Here is a 20,704-nt window from a genome sequence, read left to right on the forward strand (position 1 = left end):
ACTTTGTGGGTAATAAGTATATTTCATGTTCTTGCCTGTCTTGTGATGAGTCAGTCCTTGTTACATAAACGCCTTAGACAGAAAGTCTGTTTATACAAAGGGAAGAGATTTAAACTCATATCATGCTTGCATAGAGGAATCTGTGATGATTTAATCTTTATCAATGTCATTCACTTTATAATGTCACTTTCATTCGAATGTCAACACGACTTCAGTGCTGTCTGTCATGGCAATTTGACAAGAAGACAGTTTATAACAATCTGCACTGATGTTTTTTGGGACACTTGTCAGGTTTTTTTTTGTAGTATAGCAACAAAAGCAAGTGGAGTGCTTTTAAAGCAGCTAATCACTACAGACACAATGCCATGCGAAGGAGTTTTGACCTGGTTGGTGCTAAAAATGCCGCACAAAAAGAAGCACAAATAAAATCTTCCTGTGTCCTTCAGTATGTGAAGCAAAGATGTCTGTGAGTACGAGCAGCGAGAATTTCATCTTATTCCTCTGAGGTGAAACTAAAACTTGATTACTTGACTTCTCCCCATTACACGGAGCCTCTGCATATGCCCGTGAGCAAATTATGAAGGTAACCCGTTGCCAGTGTTGAGGAGTAACAGAATACATGTACCGCCGTTACGTATTTAAAATACAAAATATGAGTAACTGTATTCCGTTACAGTTACCGTTTAAAAGGGTGGTATTCAGAATACAGTTACTTTGTTGAAATAAATGGATTACACTGCGGTACTTTCCTGTTTCATTTTGTCGCGGGTCAGGACTGTTTGGGTTTTGTTTGACAGCTACGTTCTGTTGTTCCAGGCGGCAGCGTTACGGTTGCCATGGTTACAGGGCGACGCTCTCTCTCTCTCTCTGCGACTGTGTGTTTCCTGGGTGAGAGAGCGCCTTTTCGTTGTTGTGCTAAGCTAACAGGCAGAATGCTACAAGCATAGCTCTAAAGAATGTAGCATCATGGCCAGTGTAGTCCGTGTTGCAGGGAGAATGGACTGCCATACACATTATGGGTCTGTGAGCGCGAGGAGGGAGAGAGAAAAAGGGGAGTGGAAAGGTAGGAGTTGTCATCGAGGAAAGACGGGAGCTGGAAGCATGTAAATATAATAATAACCACTTCAGCCAAGAAGAGTGCCTGACGAGCCCAGTTGTAAGTAAGCTATTAAGACTCGACTGTACACCGTGTTCGTGTTTTCCTCCTAAAACAATAAGTTCCGTTGGAGCAGCCTTTCAACGCCTCTCTCTGTCTGTCGCAAGAAAAGTTGACCCACACAACAAAGTAAAGCTATTTTTCGGCTACGAGCCGACAGGGACCCCGCCGTATTAGTCAGAGGTCCCTTTACTACGGTTCGGAGTTGCGGACCTTCAGTAATAGTAATAAATCACACAGCAATAGTACATTCACGTTGTTGTAAAAAGCATGATAATATATTAAGTAATCCAAAGTATTCAGAATACGTTACTGTCATTGAGTAACGTAACGGAATACGTTACAGAATACATTTTGGGGCATGTATTCTGTATTCTGTAATGGAATACATTTTAAAACTAACCTTCCCAACACTGCCCGTTGCTCCTTATCTGACTTTGTGGGCTTCATCGAATTATTACAGGCTAAAACATTTTGATTTAATGTCCATCAATGAAACCTCAACTACTGTTAACCAAGTATTTAGGGTTAAGCATCTATCTATCTATATATATATATATATATATATATATATATATATATATATATATATATATATATATATATATGGTTGTCTAATATATCAGCAATGGTTGACTACTGACTCCAATCTACTATTTTCAGTACGTTGTAGAGAAAGTCATAAAAAAAACCCCACACTTAACTTGAACTTGAGTTTCAATCTGGCTTTTGAGTCTCGACAGCCTGACTGAGATGAATATGATATGTCTAGAGGCCAACAAATGTTTTTAGTTACTTGATCAGAGGGCTGTTTCTGATACATTTGATCACCAAATTCTTTTAACTTTCACATTATATTGGTAAGGTTTTGAACCAGTTTGCCAATTAACTTTCTGGCAGATGGTTCTTTGTACCAACAGATGACTCGCTAAGCACCTTACAAAAATTAATTTTTGTGCCTTTATTTTTCTACCTCTGCCAAAGGAGGTGGGGCTTCTGTGTGTAGTTGCCATTTCTTTGTTTGCCCGTCGGCAGCATTAAGGAAAATACTGTCAGGTTGATTTGCTGTTAGAGAGGTGCAGCACAGGCAAAGGAAAAAATAAATAAATTTCAGAAATCAAAGTTTTGAGCTCTTTTGGGCTCTTCATTCTTAAATGACAGATTAGAGCAACTGTAAATGAAAGTCGAAACAAGATAAGTGATCAGATGTGTTACGGTGTAAGACTCTGGATTGAAATGTGGTGCAAGGTGGGTAGCATGGTGCAAACTTCACTTTCTGGCGAGCCAGGGGACCTGAAACAGTTTACAAAATCATTAGGGTTTAGGTGAGAACAGACACCGTAACAAGCACATTAGTAGCTTCACCTCCATTTTTCTTGGTTACAGTCCCACCCTAATGCATTATTATTCCTTATGAAAAACAACTAGCACTTCACTATGATTATTCTGCCATAAGAATGTGTCTTGAACCCGTTTAAACGATCAACCAGTATTGTTGTTTCTCTTGCGGTGTCATCAACATACACGCTAGGAGAAGAAAAGAAAATTAAAAGAAATCTGTCTTCAATTTTGCAACTTTCTACCGCATCGTGATTGCACCAGACACCTGGTGGGAGGCAACCTGTCTCCAAACATTCACGGTGTGACTCGGACTGATTGGTGAAAGTCTGGAAATAACTGCTGCGTCATTAATAAACACAGAAAGGTTGCCAACATGTTCCAAACTAGCAGAGTCAGCCTGCGCCAGTGAGCGTAATGTATCTCTTTGCAGCAGGGGACTTAAATCAAGTGGTTGCATTCTGCTGAAATATTCTTATGGAAAAACAAAGTGATCGAGCTACGTCATACTGCAATAAAATTTTTGTCCTGCAGCAACTACGTCAACATTTTTAGTGGAATTTCTGTTTCAGATCTATGAGATTCTGGCTGGACTCTGATTTGATTTGTGATTTTTTTCCAGTTTATCATCACAAACAGACTCCATCTAATAGCAAACTTGACCCCATGCAGTCACCAACTGATAGCAGACTGACTCCCAAAAAGGCAATCAAAGCTATCACAGATAAACAAGCAAAGAAAACCATCAGCACTAGCAATACTGCAGCAGAGTCTCAAACATCAGTACTGTGAATTCCTACATGGATCCAGCTTTAACAGCATTTTGAGATGGTAAACTAGTGTTGGAAAGAAGTGGGGTGTCTGCAGAATTTCAGCAGACTCAGGCCAACCAGAGGAAGTTCTCTAACAAGGAGTGTAGGATGTGTTCATGTGTAATGATGCTGAAGTAGGATGGCGAGGAAGAGCCACAGGGACTTGGTTGTTCTTATATGTCAGGAATCTTTGTGATTGACACATGCTAAGTTTGTTCCTCCGGCCTTCTTTCTGCTTTTCCCCCCGTTAATGAACTTTGAACAGCTCATGAAGGATTTAAATAGATCAAATCCAGTGACGATAACTTGTGGATATCACAGACAATACCGTATCAGAGAGGGAACGCTGTGATTTAGCCAGCAGGGGTGATTATTACAAGTGGTAGTGATGTAAATGGAGCAAATATAGAACTTAAGCTACAGTAGTAGAAAAGTGCAAGGATAGACTGAGGAATGAACATATGGATAATTAGCCCTTGTCCTTAATTAAAAAGGATAAAGACTGTTACTTTTAAAAAAGCAGAGACGGAAACAGAACCTTAATTCAGAGCAAATGACAGCTGGCCTTCATGCCTTCATGCACTCTCAGCATTACAAAAGCACAAAGTGGAAAATGTGTGCGGAAATGCACTCAGAACAATCAGCCTCTCTCTGCAGAACCCATTAGTTTGTGTCAAATATTACACATGAGTTTCCATGCTCTGTTTGTTACTGATGTACGAGTGTGCAGCCACCAGTCTGATTAATGTCTTGAAAACACAATTCAGGAATATTGCTACGACGTGTACAAACCGGCTTTGTGTTTTACTGATTGTTACTTATGCTCAGATGTCCAAGTAAATCTTATGAAATCAAAATGTTACATACACATTGTATTCAAATGGAGATTATACCCCTGAGTTAGCCCCTCAGGCCAATTAGGACTGATAAGTCCTCCTTCAGTAGAAAGAGAGACGGTGCCTGGCTGGGATTTTCACCCTCTTATCTTTCAGCTCTCATTGTTAGCAAACCTATACACACGAGGGAGCAGCCATCATTTTAATAAGCACCACATGGGAGGCTGACCTGCACTGTGGGCAAATTAATTTTGCTCAGTATAGTATGGATGAAGAACTCTGAAATCAAGCTACAACATATGTAGGGGTTAAAGATCTCAACGGCGTGGTTATAAGTCACAGAAACAACACAAATACATTCAGGTAGGACTAAAAAAAGATCCTCGGGACTCACACGCACATAGACACACACAAACAGCGAGGCCTGGGGGACTTCACTTGTGAATGAGATGTCAGCATAGTTTGGTAGTGTTCCTCCTAGGCCTCGAGAAAAGCACAAAACAAATGTGCAAAGAGATAGAAATAACAGCTACAGAATATGTCAAGGGTGAGAAATGCTCGCCAAGCTGGCTTTTTTTTATTGGCCTTTCCCTGTGCTTCTCTTTCAGGAAAAGCTCATGAAGACGCTCCGTTGCTGCTCTGCTGGGCAGGAAGCAACAGCTTCATTAAAGGAGGCTCACCACAGCTGACCGACTTCAAGTGCGCTGTTTTTATCCAAAAACACAGAAAGGGCAGCGGCCCGTGCGTAGGGTGTACTCACGACACACGTTGCCTTCGTCGTCGCCGAGCGGGCAGTCTGTACTGAAGTCACAGAGTTTGTCCAGTGGGATCTCAGGCCCGTTGTTACAGTGGTACTGGCCTTCCAGTGTGATGTTCATGCTGGGCGAGGATGCTAAACAGAGAAGAAAGAAATAGAAATTGGCATAATGGTTTGCAGGAGATATTCTAGCACTTTGGCACTGTGTGTGAAAACAAAGCATTTTCACAGCTCAGGTAGAGTTTAGGAGATGTTTTGCTTGTTGGCAGCAGAATCAAAAGAATGCACTGCAAAAAACAACAAATGACAAAAACCCCTCATCTTTGGAGAGAAGGAAAAATGTCTCCCAATTTAGGTTTAAGTTCAGACTGATGTGTTATTTATATGTTATTTTCTTGCTGACTCAGATAAATATACGGTTACGACTTAAGAGTTTATCAGTGAGTAATAACGGCTAATATAACCCCTGAGTGTAAACCTTGTGTTACATCAGCTGACTGCCAGCACCATCATGATCAACTTGGCTTACGCAGTATGAGCATCTGGCTTTGAATACAGTACACATCCATCAGACAAGGAACACAAACACCAAAGAGAAAAGAAAAAAAAACATGACCCAGATACAGTTAGCAGATACACATGGAGTGGGAGAACACACATAATAACAAAGGCACCAATTGATATCACCGGTCTCAGCAACTCAATTGTAACCAGGAGCATTTGCATATCTATGCAAATCAGAAAAGTGATATCTCACCTTCACCTTAATAATCAGAAACTGATCACAGCAAAGAGAACAAAACAGACAGGCGGAAAGAAAAAACAAAAAAACTGTACACTGATGGGAATCTTGTTTTTTTCCAACGTCTCTCATGGAGGAAAAAAAATGGGAAGTGATTCTTATCATGACTGACTGGCTGCGCCTACTGTAGTCTGCCCTTGATCTGTAATATGCAGATTTGTTCTCTGCTCAGATGAACTTGGAGTTAAAGCCTGATAACGATTTCAAGGCAGGAGAGGCAGCGTGCAGCACAGGCTGGTAGCTGAGACAACTATTCGGGCAAAATTTCATCATGAAGTTTGTAATGAATTAACTTTTTGTTTTTCCATTTTGCATTATGTTCTGCGTGACATGATGATAAAAACTTTGGCACCATTTCTGCATCACAGGCTTGCAGAAAATATGCAAGACCAAGTTAAATTGCAGGATAAATCCACTTTTATAATCCCTTACTCTTTGTTCGAATTGATTTAGGTTTATTTAGATGGCACCGAGTGACAACAATAGTTATCTCAAGGCACATTTATATAATTTATATGATAAACACGCACCAGCATAACAGACTGAAACCAAATGACACCTTATAAGCAACCACTTAGCGACAGTAGGGAGATGGAAAAAAATAAGCATTCCGTTTAAGAGCAAGAAATCTTCAACAAAGGCAGTTTTTCAGAATGCTTTTTGGACACCCTGATAATAAAGAAATGCAACAGTCCATCCTCAAAGTTGGATTTAGTGTCTCAGGGTGATACTGACTAACTCTGAGACAGGATTTTCCTCAATTTTATGCTACACTTCACTATAGGTTGAAAGAAGCGGTCACAGAAACATGTTTTGTATGTGGAGTGAAAGACATAATCTTGGCTCATAATATTACAGGAGGTCAATATAAGTAGATACATTGCAATTATTACAATAAGCCAGTTTCATTCAGGTCCACAATAATCAAACGAATATTTGAGCATGCAGTTCTTTAAATTTAAAGATATGACTTATTTCTGGAACCTCCATCTCCTTCCATGCCCATATATGGAAATCCTGAGCAGCCATCAGTGAGGACAGAAGGAGGAGCTGGGGTGGAGATGGGTTGCAAAGCAGTATGCAGATGGGCACCAGGTATGGGTCAGCTAAAGGAGGCTAAATATTGAGCCTTATATGAGATTTACTAATTGGAAGTGTAGAAGGGCATCAGCTGGGTTGTCAGTTGATGTGGACTAGTATTGATCTGCCTGAACTTTGTGGCCAGCCATAACTAATGCAATGCGGGATTTTCATCTGAAGTGAGGAGCAAGTTAGAGGTGATCCAGGGCATTAAGTCTTTAGATTATCTTTATAGTTTAATTACTTTGTATCATCCAGCATCACAGATAAGTATAGGCGGGTAACTGCGCAGCACTGGTGAGAGCATTGTTTTAATATATCACTGGCTTAAACCAGTGAAAGCCACAAGTCAATATGTATGTCAAAAGGAAACAAAGCAAACAGCAAGAAAAATGCTAAAGCTCATTCATCCACAATATTAGTATCATATTTTAATGAACTTCTTGCTTTCAGTTCTTTCAGTGCACCTTACCAATAAAGGCTAACAAAAAAACATAATTACTATAAGTGGATGCAGGCGTTGACATAAAGAACATAAAGATGTGGTAATAGATTGAATATGTCTCAGATAACATTTGGATAAGCAAACATCTAATTAGTTGCACAGGAATTACTGTCTACTTAGTGTGCAACATTTCACACTTATGCCGTATTCTCACCTCTTTTTTTTTCTCCCACATTGTGGTGGAGAAAAACTTACGGCCCAGCAGGAAACTGGCACAGTGAAGTCTTTGGCTTAGAAAGAGAGGGTGCCATTTTTATTGGACAAAACACATTAGTCAGAGGCCTCCCACAGCACACCATTGTGGTAAGAAAGTCACATTAACATGTCAGTGAGTAATCCAGTTCAAACCCCTTTAAAGCCTGGCCTGATTAAATGACTGATAACGAGTCTGCTTAATGTCAGTGTTTGTGAAGTGCATTCCTGAGCTTTGTTTTGTTTTTTTTACAAACTAAATGGAGCACATGCTTGCACACACGAAGCTGCAGACTCGCTAACATGTGAAATTCACGGAGGAACGGAGAAAAAGGCAAATACAGTATTTTATTCAAATGAGGGTAGGCGAAGTCTTGTTTGCCTAGCGCCCAGTGTGGGGGTATAGATGTGGTTTTGCTATGTGTATTCAGTCATGCTCAACACATGTATTATGCATTGCTTGTGCTCACTGGCTTCCTTTCTGTATAATGTTGACACCGCAAGCTGAGCGATTTATCAAGAAAGGGAAAAAAAAGTTACCAAGAGTACAGTGAAGCCTTCGGGCGATGTATGTAAATTCATCGATTTATCTTAGTTTGATGACAGTGGAGTAAAAAGTATCAGTATAAAAGTGGCAGTGTCACTAACTTTAAGCTCCTGAAGCAGGTAAGAGCAGCCAGATGTGGCTGCTGCACTTCTGGCCTACCGCAGTTCTTAAATCACACTTGTCAGATTGTGAAAACAAGTGGGTCAGTGAGGGATGAATTGCCTGTGGAAGTAAGTGAGTTTTGTTATCCTTGTGCTCATGGGGCTGGCTTTGCTTTGAAAGGGGAATGATGTATGGATGGCAAAAAGCTGGAGAGGTGACTGGAGAGGGCACAGCTGCTGCTGGTAAGTGACAAAACATACAGAAACCCACTTGTGGATTTTAACTGAAAATCCACAAGTGGGTTTAAGATGGTTGATCTCATAATTCAGGAAGCCACCAGCTACTGTCTGATGATCTAGCGTCTGACCCCAGAGGCTAAATGGTCAATAAGCCAGTATTTCAGGGCAGTGGAGTCGGGATATCCAGATAGCAGAAAATAATTGTCAGGTTCAAGCCTTACTATTCTGTGTGCCGGTCATTTATGAATGAATGTATTTTCTAAAAGTTAATTTTAAAAAAAGTCATTGGACACACTGACCTATGAATCATCATTCATAAAAAAAAGCCAGCATTGTGTTTACAATGTGCAGAATGTACAAAACAATAAAAAAAAAAAAACTGGAGAGGCCGAAAACACTACACAGGACCTAAGAGATGCATCTGGACCTTCAATTGATCCATCTAACGTTCACTGAAGCCTCATTAGTAATGGTCTCAATAGAAAGGCGGTTATCAAAGAAGGGGAAACAGGAGAAAAGGCCAAATTACACAGGAACTGGATTGAAAATAAGTCTTAAGGAGTGATCAGCCATCTATAAAACATGGTGAAGGTGCTGTGATGGTTTGGTGTGGAATTTCAGCCAGTGATGTTGGGGATCTTGTAAAAACTGAAATTAGAATTATAAGTGCAGAAAAGTACAGTCAGATTTTGATCCACCATGTAAAATTTGGCAAATATCTGATTGGTAGTGGCTTCATTTTTCAGTATAATGATCCCTTACCCACTGCCAGTGCAGTAAAAGCATACCTAGATAGAAAAACACACAAAGTAACACTATCAATTATGAATTGACCTCCTCAAGCCCAGACCTCAACATTATTGAAGCAGTGTGGGATCATCTGAAGGCTGCCAACATCCAAAAGGAAGCTTTGAATGGCCTTCAATAAGCCCGGAGAACTCTTCCTGTGGTCTATTTAAATAAATTACAAGAAAGCTACCTCAGAGACTTCAGGCTGTGTTGAAGAATAAAGCTCTTCATACCAAATATTGACCTTAAAGCTCACTAAAACTGTACAAACTCTATTGTATGTGTATATGCTGTATTTTCATATATGTTTGGACATTTCAATAAATTGATGCACCTGTTTCCCATAGTCCTATGAAAATATAAAGAAACAGGGGGAGTCTTGGGACTCTGGCACAGTATTGTAGTAAAAACAAAAAGAAATTAAACCCCTTAAGTCTGATTGCAACAAGTGCAAATCCCTTTAAGGCTGGGTGCAACATTTGCAAGCCTCTCAACTACGACGTTTTTGAAATGTAAGCATATAAAACTTTCTTAAATCGCGTACGGCTCTGAAAGGAAAAACACGCCGCCGTCACAGCGGGTCCTAAAGGGATATTCACTTTTATCCAGTGACAAAGCAAACCATTTCGGAGTTCAACAAAGATGCTGGATTTCTGTCACAGGAGGGGAAAAGAGCTATGGGATAAGTTTCCATAAAATTACACAAATATTCTCAAGACAGACTCATCGTCTCGAGACAATTCAGCCTTTGCTTTTTTATATCTGCACATTATATTTTCAGTGAAATTATGTAGAACATAAATGTGCAACTTCTTTTTCCAAAATAATGCTAGCGGCATCACTGACTTGTTTTCCAAGCTCGACTAGATTTCAGAGTCAGAGTCGGAGGATTGTACTGACACTGGTATCCAGAAACAGGAGAGACCGTTAGAGAACACTTTGCTGTTATATTACTTCTCAGCTATGGTGCTTTTGTGTAAGGGGAGTGTGCTGAACCCATTCTTCACAATCTAAAGCATTCAGGTTATCACAGCTGACTGTTAACAACTATTAATGGATGACTGGTGAACAATTAACAAGTAACTAGACAAGAGTCATTTAGAAAGTACAATCAATAGGCAGCGGGAGTCACTTCACTAGTCCATCATAGTTAAAAGCTGCTTCCAGAGAGAGTGTGCAGGCCTCAGTGTGTCACTATTATTTAATTACTGCTACGTGACTTGTTGGATATCCTGGAAGACCTTCTGTATCCTCTGAGGACATAGTAAACAGGGGGAACAATATTTTGTTTTTGTATGCCAATGTAAAGTCTCATTAAAACCTTTTTGATAACAGCTCTGCAATACTTTGGATCTGAGTGCTTTATCATTTCTCTAAACAGAATTAAATTAATTTCAATTTAATTAAAAATGGGGAAAAAGAGCAGCTTTTAAGTTAAATATGGTTTTTGTGCATTTCACTGCCAGTTGATCATGTTTGAGTTCAGACGTGTGCTCAGTGGAGTTTAGCGTTTCGTGTTTGTCATCTAATTATAAGCCAAGTTGTTCTATTTCTTTTAAAAAAACAACCTTTTATTCGTGCCATCTGCTTACAGGATGAAAATCGAAGAGGCTTCATCTACAAGATCAAAAGCAAAATTAATTTAGAGCACAAATTTTGAAAAAATGACTTAGATGTCCAAACATGTCTTAAATGCAGTTTCCTAAAAACCTGTTGAGGTCACTGACTGCAAAAATGTGCAATTTCTATTTATTTCTTTTAATGGTTTAAACATTGTTTGAATGTGCTGTTTGTCTCCCGACAAATGTAGACTGAATGTAGCAAAAATTTCATGAAAATGAAAAATATAGAACTTGATTAATAATGTGTAAACAAATGAATACACAAACATCTCCGGCCAACCAAAAGATGAGAAGAATAATACTTAGACAAAGTTTTAAAGTCAGAGAAAACATTTATTTGCATTGGCTCGTGCCAAAGCCAAACAATGGCTTAGGATGGGTTTTCTGGTTCAAGCATTTCCCTCATGGCAGAAACTGAAGCACCAGTGAGCTCAGCTGAAATCAATTCAACAATAGTACTTAACATTTTAGTGTTTTTGCATAACCCCAATAAAGATATCGCGTTTAGATTCCACTGATAGAGACATTACACTTGGCGAGATATCAAAAGATCTTGCAAACCAGTTTGCCTTGCCATTTGAATAAAACTTCTGACATGGTTTGGTGGATATCGCTTGTAGATTTGAATACAAACAGACGCATCCTTGTTGAAGACAAGCTGCAAAAACACAATCTGGAGTCATAGAGAGGGTAGACTCATCCAGAAATTAATATGGTTTTTGTTTTCCTACAGATGAGCAAGCACGTCAGTCACATCGTAAAATCCCTCTGTGTGCTCTAAAACAACAACAACAACAAAACCAGTCTGAAGAACCGCCTGGCTTGAGATCTGCTTGTGCTTCGTGTGGATAGAATGCCAATAAGCAGAAAAGGAAACACAACAGAAACAATATCTTTGCAGACTTGATTGAGTCTAGCAGATGATTCAGCAGTAGTTAGAAGTCATTTATCCGATTTTGGTCATTCATTACTTCGCAATCTTCCATCTTAAGTGCCATAATGGTGGCCTGTCCTCTGTCACAGGGGACAAAAATCTAAAGGAGCCCGAGCATGGGTGGTGCAACTATCTTGCCACCCCATTAAAGGCAAAATTTAACGATATTTATGGAGATTTACAGTGGCTGCAATACTCAAGATGGATGCAGCTGGGTTTCCCGCTGGACAGTCGACAGGACAAGAAGTATTCGCTCATGAATTCAATTAACTGCACACAGCCACGCTCGATTGGTCCGAGCTCTGCCCAATCACTATCACTATCTGTCATGCTCCCTGCTGGAGAGAGCCGCACACACTCGAGCAAAGACGGAGAGGGAAAAACATCTATTCTACACTCCTAAGATTTTTTTTCTTTTTTTACTGCAGAAAAATGACAGATATTGTACTGAGTGTAAAATAATACATGTGTACAATATTGTTGGATTACCCATCTGTTTTTCTTTTTTTTAATCTTATATACACACCGGACTCAAACATTGTCCATACATCTCTACTTTTTAGGTTTATTGATATTTTTACTCTGTCTGATCTAAACTATAAATGACAGATGAGATAACAGCCTCAAAACAACGAGCAAGGAAACACCGACGTTATTGAACTGGTTCTAAGAATTCTCAACTACAGCTACACAACAGAGGCCACATTGAGTTTAAGGCAATGTCACAATGTAAAACACTTGGCAACTCTTGAAAAAGTTGAAAGACAGACACAGCACTCTTGATCCGAAAAGCCAAGCATTTTGGCCTCTACCATCTTGGGTCTTTGAAGTGACTGACAAACTGGGGGACACACATATGGCAGCAAGTTCACCAGTCTCAAGATTGCATTACTGCTCTATTGTCTATTTGACTCTACACTGGGACAAATTTACAAAATGATTAACCAAATTAACATTATTATATACTCAGTCTTCAAAATCACAGATAGTAGATAGATAGATAGAGGTAGAAGGATTCTTTTTCACCCTATACACTCAATCTTTATGCAACCTTTGAAGGTTGAAGCGACTTTTGAACTGGCATGCTCTATAGTAATTATTTGCGTTATTGCAGTAAATACACACTGGACCTGGTACAGGTGCAAGGTGTGTTTTGTGTGTCACACACTGTGTCCGCTAGCTAAAGTTACAGTATTTCCCACGGAGAGAAAAGAGTGAACACTAACTTTACAGACAGAAAAAGATGTCCTCATTTCTAATCACATACTGGATCTGTATATGTCTTTTCATAAATTTTGTAATTTAATATTGTAAAACGTCTGCAAAACAAACATAAGTTATACTTAATTTCTGTAATTCAAATGTTGCATGAAAATACTGGAGTTTCTAGCAGGATAAAAAGGTTAGTTTTCTGTACTGTGATGGATTTAGAGTGAAGAACAGTGTGTTGGACTGGTGCACAATGGCTGTGGTGCTTATGGTCTGTACTCAGTTATGTAGCAGAGATTAATTTGCATTTAAGCTTATGAAGATTAGATTCATTCACTGAATTCAACCTTTATACGTTTGGTACAAAGGTAGTATAAACAGAAGGCCCGGGATCCTGAATCGGCCCAGCAAAGACTCCAGTCAGACTCACTGGACGTCTTTGGAAAATGTTAGGGAGGCAAAGATTTTAGACTTTTAATCATATTTTCTTGTATTTTACAGCTTGCCCTACTAACAAAGAGCTCGACCATGCCCATTCACACTGCACCAAAGTAATGAAGTACAAGATATACCTGTACAATTAAATGATAAACAATTAAGGTGCCTGTTTTTTTCACTACTAAAGGTCCACAGTATACAGTATATTAAAAATGCAACATTTTCTGTGGATTAACAAAAACGTTCTGCTTTATAATTCCAGTACGGTTTGGGCAGGAGGCTACCAGAAGATTTTACATCATTTTACACAGCAACTTCTTAAATTTAAACCCAGAGTGCTGACAGATTTCTCTCATTAACTACAGCAGCATTTCTTTATCATGTAGAGAAAACTGAGACTTACTATTGAAATTGCACTTCTTTTTCTTATACTGAGATATCTCAGATTGATTAAATGTGCTGTTATACTCACCCTCTACAATGAAGGCAACAGATAATAGTTATTTTTTTGAAATTCTCTTTCACTGCTTGTGTTCTTCACAACAGATTCAAGCTGAGTACATTTATTAGAACTAGAATTTAGACAGGAATAACATTTATCTTCTCGTACTAATAGTAAGGTTCATTTAACTTTACACAATGCATGGCAGAGCTGTCCGCCAATGCATTACAAAGGCTGTACTTTTTCACTTTTACTCGAGTAAGAAGTTGCTTTAGTACTTTAACATTTACTGGAGTATTTTTTAAACACAGTGTCTGGACTTCTACTTAAGTAAAGAATGTCTGTACTTTTGCCATCTCTGTAATACTTGACCTTAAAAAATGGAATATTAAAGTTTGGTTTCTGTGTAAGTACTATAAAATAAATTCTACTTGATTTGACACTCTCTATACACAAAAATGAGCGGAAAAGGTTCCTCTTGTGGTGGAACAACAGCTATACTAAACAAGCCCATTCTAAGAGCTGTCATTGAACGTAGTTCTTGCACTGTGGGCACAAAAGATAGAAGTACTTTCTACAAGTTAGTAGAAATCTCAGAAAGTTCCGGTGTGCACTGCACACGGTTGAAAAACAGGTATTTAAATATAAAACTATAATTTGCATATGTGTAACTTTGTTTTGTTGTTGACTTTCACACAGTTATAATGATGCTGTATAATTCTTAGCATTGTTTCCTCTGGTTATTTTTCTCAGTTTGGTTGCCCGTGGTCTGACTTCATAAGACATTTTATACCACCAGAAAGCTTTCAGGAAAATAATATCAACATTAGAGCCAGTGGAAAATTTCTCTCAATGTGTTTTTTTTTCTTTTATCTGCAATGTTGTGGTCATTTCCTTAAAGTATACAAAAGAGTGAAATTCACAAAGTGCATCATTGTATGACATGCTGGCTGTTCCAACTTTTGTTTCTTGCATTACCACGACTCTGCATCTACAAAGCTAAGTAAACATTGTTACCAACCAATAATACAGATCAGCTTTGACATCAAAGCGTCTTTCCCACAGTCAGGGCGACTGTGGTGAGACTGTAGCCTTTGTTTTGTTTAAAATGATCAGCATTATGCCACGGGGCTTTGATTCCACAGCACTGGCCTTGATGTTTCATATCTTTTTCAGTCTGATGAGCAGGTTTGGGTTTATTTCACGGGAGAAATCATCTCAGTGCACTAACTTTAAGGTAAAAAGTCATAACCACTATTTTTACTCCACTACAGGAAAAATGTTTGCTACCCATTGCTGACACACTGACTTCTTCAGAAGGTGATGCAATATATCAGAGGCTTTTTTAAGGACGTAAATTTTTGTTAATGCTGTTGAAATTTGTACCAGCAATAGATCAAAGTCATAAAACATCATAGAGCAATACTTTTTAGTGCACTGAACAGGATCAGTGAAATCGCTTAAAAACATAGAGCTTCCTCAAGAGTTTGAAGACATTTCAAACAGATAACCATTTAAAAATGAAATATATTGTAGGTTAGGGTTAGGTCATTGGTAGAATGAATATATATATATATATAAAAAAAAACAAAAAAAAAAAAAAAAAAACACCCAGCACGCCCCTGCGGGCGGTTTATCCTTCAAGCTCGGGTCCTCTACCAGAGGCCTGGGAGCTTGAGGGTCCTGCGCAGTATCTTAGCTGTTCCCAGGACTGCGCTCTTCTGGACAGAGATCTCCGATGTTATTCCCGGGATCTGCTGGAGCCACTCGCCTAGCTTGGGAGTCACCGCACCTAGTGCTCCGATTACCACGGGGACCACCGTTACCTTCACCCTCCACATCCTCTCGAGCTCTTCTCTGAGCCCTTGGTATTTCTCCAGCTTCTCGTGTTCCTTCTTCCTGATATTGCTGTCATTCGGAACCGCTACATCGATCACTACGGCCGTCTTCTTCTGTTTGTCTACCACCACTATGTCCGGTTGGTTAGCCACCACCATTTTGTCCGTCTGTATCTGGAAGTCCCACAGGATCTTAGCTCGGTCATTCTCCACCACCCTTGGGGGCATCTCCCATTTTGACCTCGGGACTTCCAGGTTATACTCGGCACAGATGTTCCTGTACACTATGCCGGCCACTTGGTTATGGCGTTCCATGTATGCCTTGCCTGCTAGCATCTTGCACCCTGCTGTTATGTGCTGGATTGTCTCTGGGGCATCTTTACACAGCCTGCACCTGGGGTCTTGCCTGGTGTGATAGACCCCAGCCTCTATGGATCTTGTACTCAGAGCTTGTTCTTGTGCTGCCATGATTAGTGCCTCTGTGCTGTCTTTCAGTCCAGCTTTGTCCAGCCACTGGTAGGATTTCTGGATATCAGCCACCTCCTCTATCTGCCGGTGGTACATACCGTGCAGGGGCCTGTCCTTCCATGATGGTTCCTCGTCTCCCTCCTCTTTCTTGGGTTTCTGCTGCCTGAGGTATTCACTGAGCACTCGGTCAGTTGGGGCCATCTTCCCAATGTATTCTTGGATGTTCCTTGTCTCATCCTGGACTGTGGTGCTGACACTCACCAGTCCCCGGCCCCCTTCCTTCCGCTTAGCGTACAGCCTCAGGGTGCTGGACTTGGGGTGAAACCCTCCATGCATGGTCAGGAGCTTTCTTGTCTTTATGTCAGTGGCTTCTATCTCCTCCTTTGGCCAGCCTATTACCCCAGCAGGGTACCTGATCACGGGCAGGGCGTATGTGTTGATGGCCCGGATCTTGTTCTTACCATTCAGCTGACTCCTCAGGACTTGCCTGACCCTCTGCAGGTACTTGGTGGTTGCAGCCTTTCTAGCGGCCTCTTCATGGTTCCCATTTGCCTGCGGGATCCCCAAGTACTTGTAACTGTCCTCTATGTCTGCAATGTTGCCTTCTGGTAGTTCAATCCCCTCAGTTCTGACTACCTTCCCTCTCTTTGTTACCATCTGACTACACTTCTCCAGTCCGAACGACATTCCAATGTCATTGCTGTATAGCCTGGTAGTGTGGATCAGTGAATCGATGTCTCGTTCACTCTTGGCATACAGCTTGATGTCATCCATGTACAGGAGGTGGCTGACAACTGCTCCGTTCCGTAGTCGGTATCCGTAGCCAGTCTTGTTAATGATCTCACTGAGGGGGTTCAGGCCTATGCAGAACAGCAGTGGGGACAGAGCATCTCCTTGGTAGATCCCGCACTTGATGGTAACTTGTGCTATGGGCTTGGAGTTGGCCTCTAGTGTTGTACGCCACATCCCCATTGAGTTCCTGATGAAGGCTCTTAGGGTCCCATTGATCTTGTACAATTCTAGGCATTCCAGTATCCAGCTGTGGGGCATTGAGTCATAGGCCTTCTTGTAATCAATCCAGGCAGTGCACAGGTTGGTCAGTCTGGTCTTGCAGTCTCGGCTGATTGTTCTGTCTACCAGTAGCTGGTGTTTTGCACCTCTGGTATTCTTGCCAATTCCTTTCTGTGTCCCGCTCATGTATTGACCCATGTGCCTGTTCATCTTAGCCGATATGATGCCTGACAGGAGCTTCCATGTAGTACTGAGGCAGGTTATTGGTCGGTAGTTGGAGGGGACCGGTCCCTTCTTGGGGTCCTTGGGGATCAGGACCGTCCGGCCTTCAGTTAGCCATTCCGGGTGTCTCTCGTTAACTAGCAGCTGGTTCATTTGTGCTGCCAGACGCTCGTGGAGTGCAGTCAGCTTCTTCAGCCAGTAGGCGTGAACCATGTCGGGCCCTGGTGCTGTATATATATATAAACAAGACTAACAAGACTAGTTAACAAGACTGGCTACGGATACCGACTACGGAACGGAGCAGTTGTCAGCCACCTCCTGTACATGGATGACATCAAGCTGTATGCCAAGAGTGAACGAGACATCGATTCACTGATCCACACTACCAGGCTATACAGCAATGACATTGGAATGTCGTTCGGACTGGAGAAGTGTAGTCGGATTGTAACGAAGAGAGGGAAGGTAGTCAGAACTGAGGGGATTGAACTACCAGAAGGCAACATTGCAGACATAGAGGACAGTTACAAGTACCTGGGGATCCCGCAGACGAATGGGAACCATGAAGAGGCCGCCAGAAAAGCTGCAACCACCAAGTACCTGCAGAGGGTCAGGCAAGTCCTGAGGAGTCAGCTGAATGGTAAGAACAAGATCCGGGCCATCAACACGTACGCCCTGCCCGTGATCAGGTACCCTGCTGGGGTAATAGGCTGGCCAAAGAAGGAGATAGAAGCCACTGACATAAAGACAAGAAAGCTCCTTACCATGCATGGAGGGTTTCACCCCAAGTCCAGCACCCTGAGGCTGTACACTAAGCGGAAGGAAGGGGGCCGGGGACTGGTGAGTGTCAGCACCACAGTCCAGGATGAGACAACGAACATCCAAGAATACATTGGGAAGATGGCCCCAACTGACCAAGTGCTCAGTGAATACCTCAGGCAGCAGAAACCCAAGAAAGAGGAGGGAGACGAGGAACCATCATGGAAGGACAGGCCCCTGCACGGTATGTACCACCGGCAGATAGAGGGGGTGGCTGATATCCAGAAATCCTACCAGTGGCTGGACAAAGCTGGACTGAAAGACAGCACAGAGGCACTAATCATGGCAGCACAAGAACAAGCTCTGAGCACAAGATCCATAGAGGCTGGGGTCTATCACACCAGGCAAGACCCCAGGTGCAGGCTGTGTAAAGATGCCCCAGAGACAATCCAGGGTGCAAGATGCTAGCAGGCAAGGCATACATGGAACGCCATAACCAAGTGGCCGGCATAGTGTACAGCAGGGGTGCTCAATACGTCGATCGCGATCGACCAGTCGATCGCAAAGGTAGTATTGGTAGATCGCATGGCATTAAAAAAATAGATGCCAGCCTATCATCCATCCCGTCACTTGATTGATACAGGGAAGCCAGTCAGATGACATCGGATTTTTTCTGACGCTTAGGTCGCTGCGCAAACAGCGGCGCGAAGTGTAGTAAAACTGACAAGCTAGTCAGCGAGTTAACCCCAATTTTTAGCTCTCGGTTTTTTCTAAACCTAAGAAAGGGTTAAAAATGAGTGAGGGAGCTGGACCAAGTAAGAAGACAAAAATGTATCACTTTCATACGGAATGGGAGGAGGACTTTTTTTTCACGATGTCATTTTCGAAGTGCGTTTGCCTCATCTGCCAGGCTGCCATCGCAATGCCAAAGAAGGGAAATGTGGAGCGGCATTTTCGAACTGTTCACGGAAAATACGACACTACATTCCCGCCGAAAAGCGAGCTAAGAAAGAAAAAGGTGAAGGAACTAAAATCCCAGTTGTCCGGACAGCAGTCATTTTTCACACAACAAACTTCAAAAGCGAAAGCCGCCACCGAAGCATCGTTCCGGGTAAGTCACATCATCGTTAAAAACAAGAAGTCTTTTCAAGATGGAGAGATGGTAAAAGAGGCATTCGTTGAAGCAGCTGACTCATTGTTCCGAGACTTTAAAAATAAGGCAGAAATAACATCTTCGATCAAAGCTCTCCAGCTGTCAAGAAGTACAGTTACACGGCGCTGTGAAGCCATGGCGGAGGATTTAACCCAGCAACTTTGGAAGGACATCGGAGATTGCCAGTGTTTCTCACTGCAGTTGGACGAATCTACGGACGTGAGTGACACAGCCCAGGTGTGCATTTTCATTCGTATGGTGTTTACTGATATCACTGCAAAAGAAGAGCTATTAACAGTCCTGCCCATGAAAGAACAGACGCGAGGAGAGGACATATTTCAGTCGTTCAAAAACTTTATCGAGAAAACCCAGCTCCCAGTGTACAAATTGGTGTCTATTACCACAGATTGAGCACCCGCAATGGTTGGCCGCTTGAATGGATTTATTGCCAAGTGCAGGCAGGACGATGCTTTCCCGGACTTCCTAAATTACCATTGCATAATCCACCAACAAGCGTTATGCGCTAAAATGCTCAACATGAAGGAGATCATGAATGTTGCAACGAAGATCGCCTGTTCTATTCGCGCCAGATCTCTTCAAAGACGGTTATTTCGTGCACATCTGGAGAAGGCTGACTGCGACCACTCTGAGTTGTTGCTACACACTGACGTGAGGTGGCTTAGTCGAGGGAAATTCCTGCAAAGATTTCGAGAGCTCTGTCCGGAGATTAAGGAGTTTTTCCGTGTAGCTGGACAAGCAGAATACATGCAACTTAATGACGGTCAGTGGCTATTAGACTTGGCATTTTTAACCGATCTGACAAACATGTTGAATGACCTTAATCTACAGCTGCAAGGAAAAGACAAAACAGTGATCAACATGATCAGCTCAGTTAATGCTTTCAAACGAAAGATGCAACATCTCTCTTTAAAGCTGCAGCGCCATGATTTGATAAACTTTCAAAACCTGGCGTCAGAGCTGGAGATGCAAGGGATGGCCTGTTTGCAACTTGACAGTGCACGCTACACAGAGCAGATTGACAATTGTCTGTCAGAGTTTGACAAACGCTTTCAAGACTTTTCTTTGCTCGAGCCAGTCGCTACCTTCATGTGCTATCCTTTTCGGGAAGATGCTGATGTCGATTCACTCGCATCAAAAATTGCGAAACTATTTCACCTGAACTCTTCTGGAGTGGAAGATGAGATTTTGACACTACAAGCCGACATTGAGCTGAAGTCCAGAGATCATGGACAGTTCTGGAACTTACTCACAGAAGTAAAGTACCCCAACATGAGGAAATGTGCTGCCTCTTTGACTGCATTATTCGGCTCCACTTATTTATGTGAGTCATCATTTTCCCACATGAACATCATTAAGTCCAAGTAACGTTCCACCATGACTGATGAACATTTGGAACTGTGTTTGAGGCTGGCCGTCAGCAGCTACTCTCCGGACT

At 41.6% G+C, this 20,704-nt stretch overlaps 1 protein-coding gene across 3 annotated transcripts in view; it reads right to left on the bottom strand.

Annotated features, from left to right (window-relative positions):
* The window catches only part of alk (ALK receptor tyrosine kinase), a 454,675-nt gene that overhangs the window by 67,990 nt on the left and 365,981 nt on the right, over positions 1 to 20,704 (bottom strand). For all 3 annotated transcript variants that reach the window (XM_085258181.1, XM_085258182.1, XM_085258180.1), the window contains exon 6: positions 4,903 to 5,034. In XM_085258181.1, coding sequence (XP_085114307.1) covers positions 4,903 to 5,034 — 132 coding nt within the window. The remainder of the gene's footprint in view (positions 1 to 4,902; positions 5,035 to 20,704) is intronic.

Source organism: Mchenga conophoros, linkage group LG19 (genome assembly GCF_057382185.1).
Source record: "Mchenga conophoros isolate Kocher_MC1m ecotype Shallow Benthic linkage group LG19, M_conophoros_male_GT1.1, whole genome shotgun sequence".
NCBI classification, from domain to species: Eukaryota; Metazoa; Chordata; class Actinopteri; order Cichliformes; family Cichlidae; genus Mchenga; species Mchenga conophoros.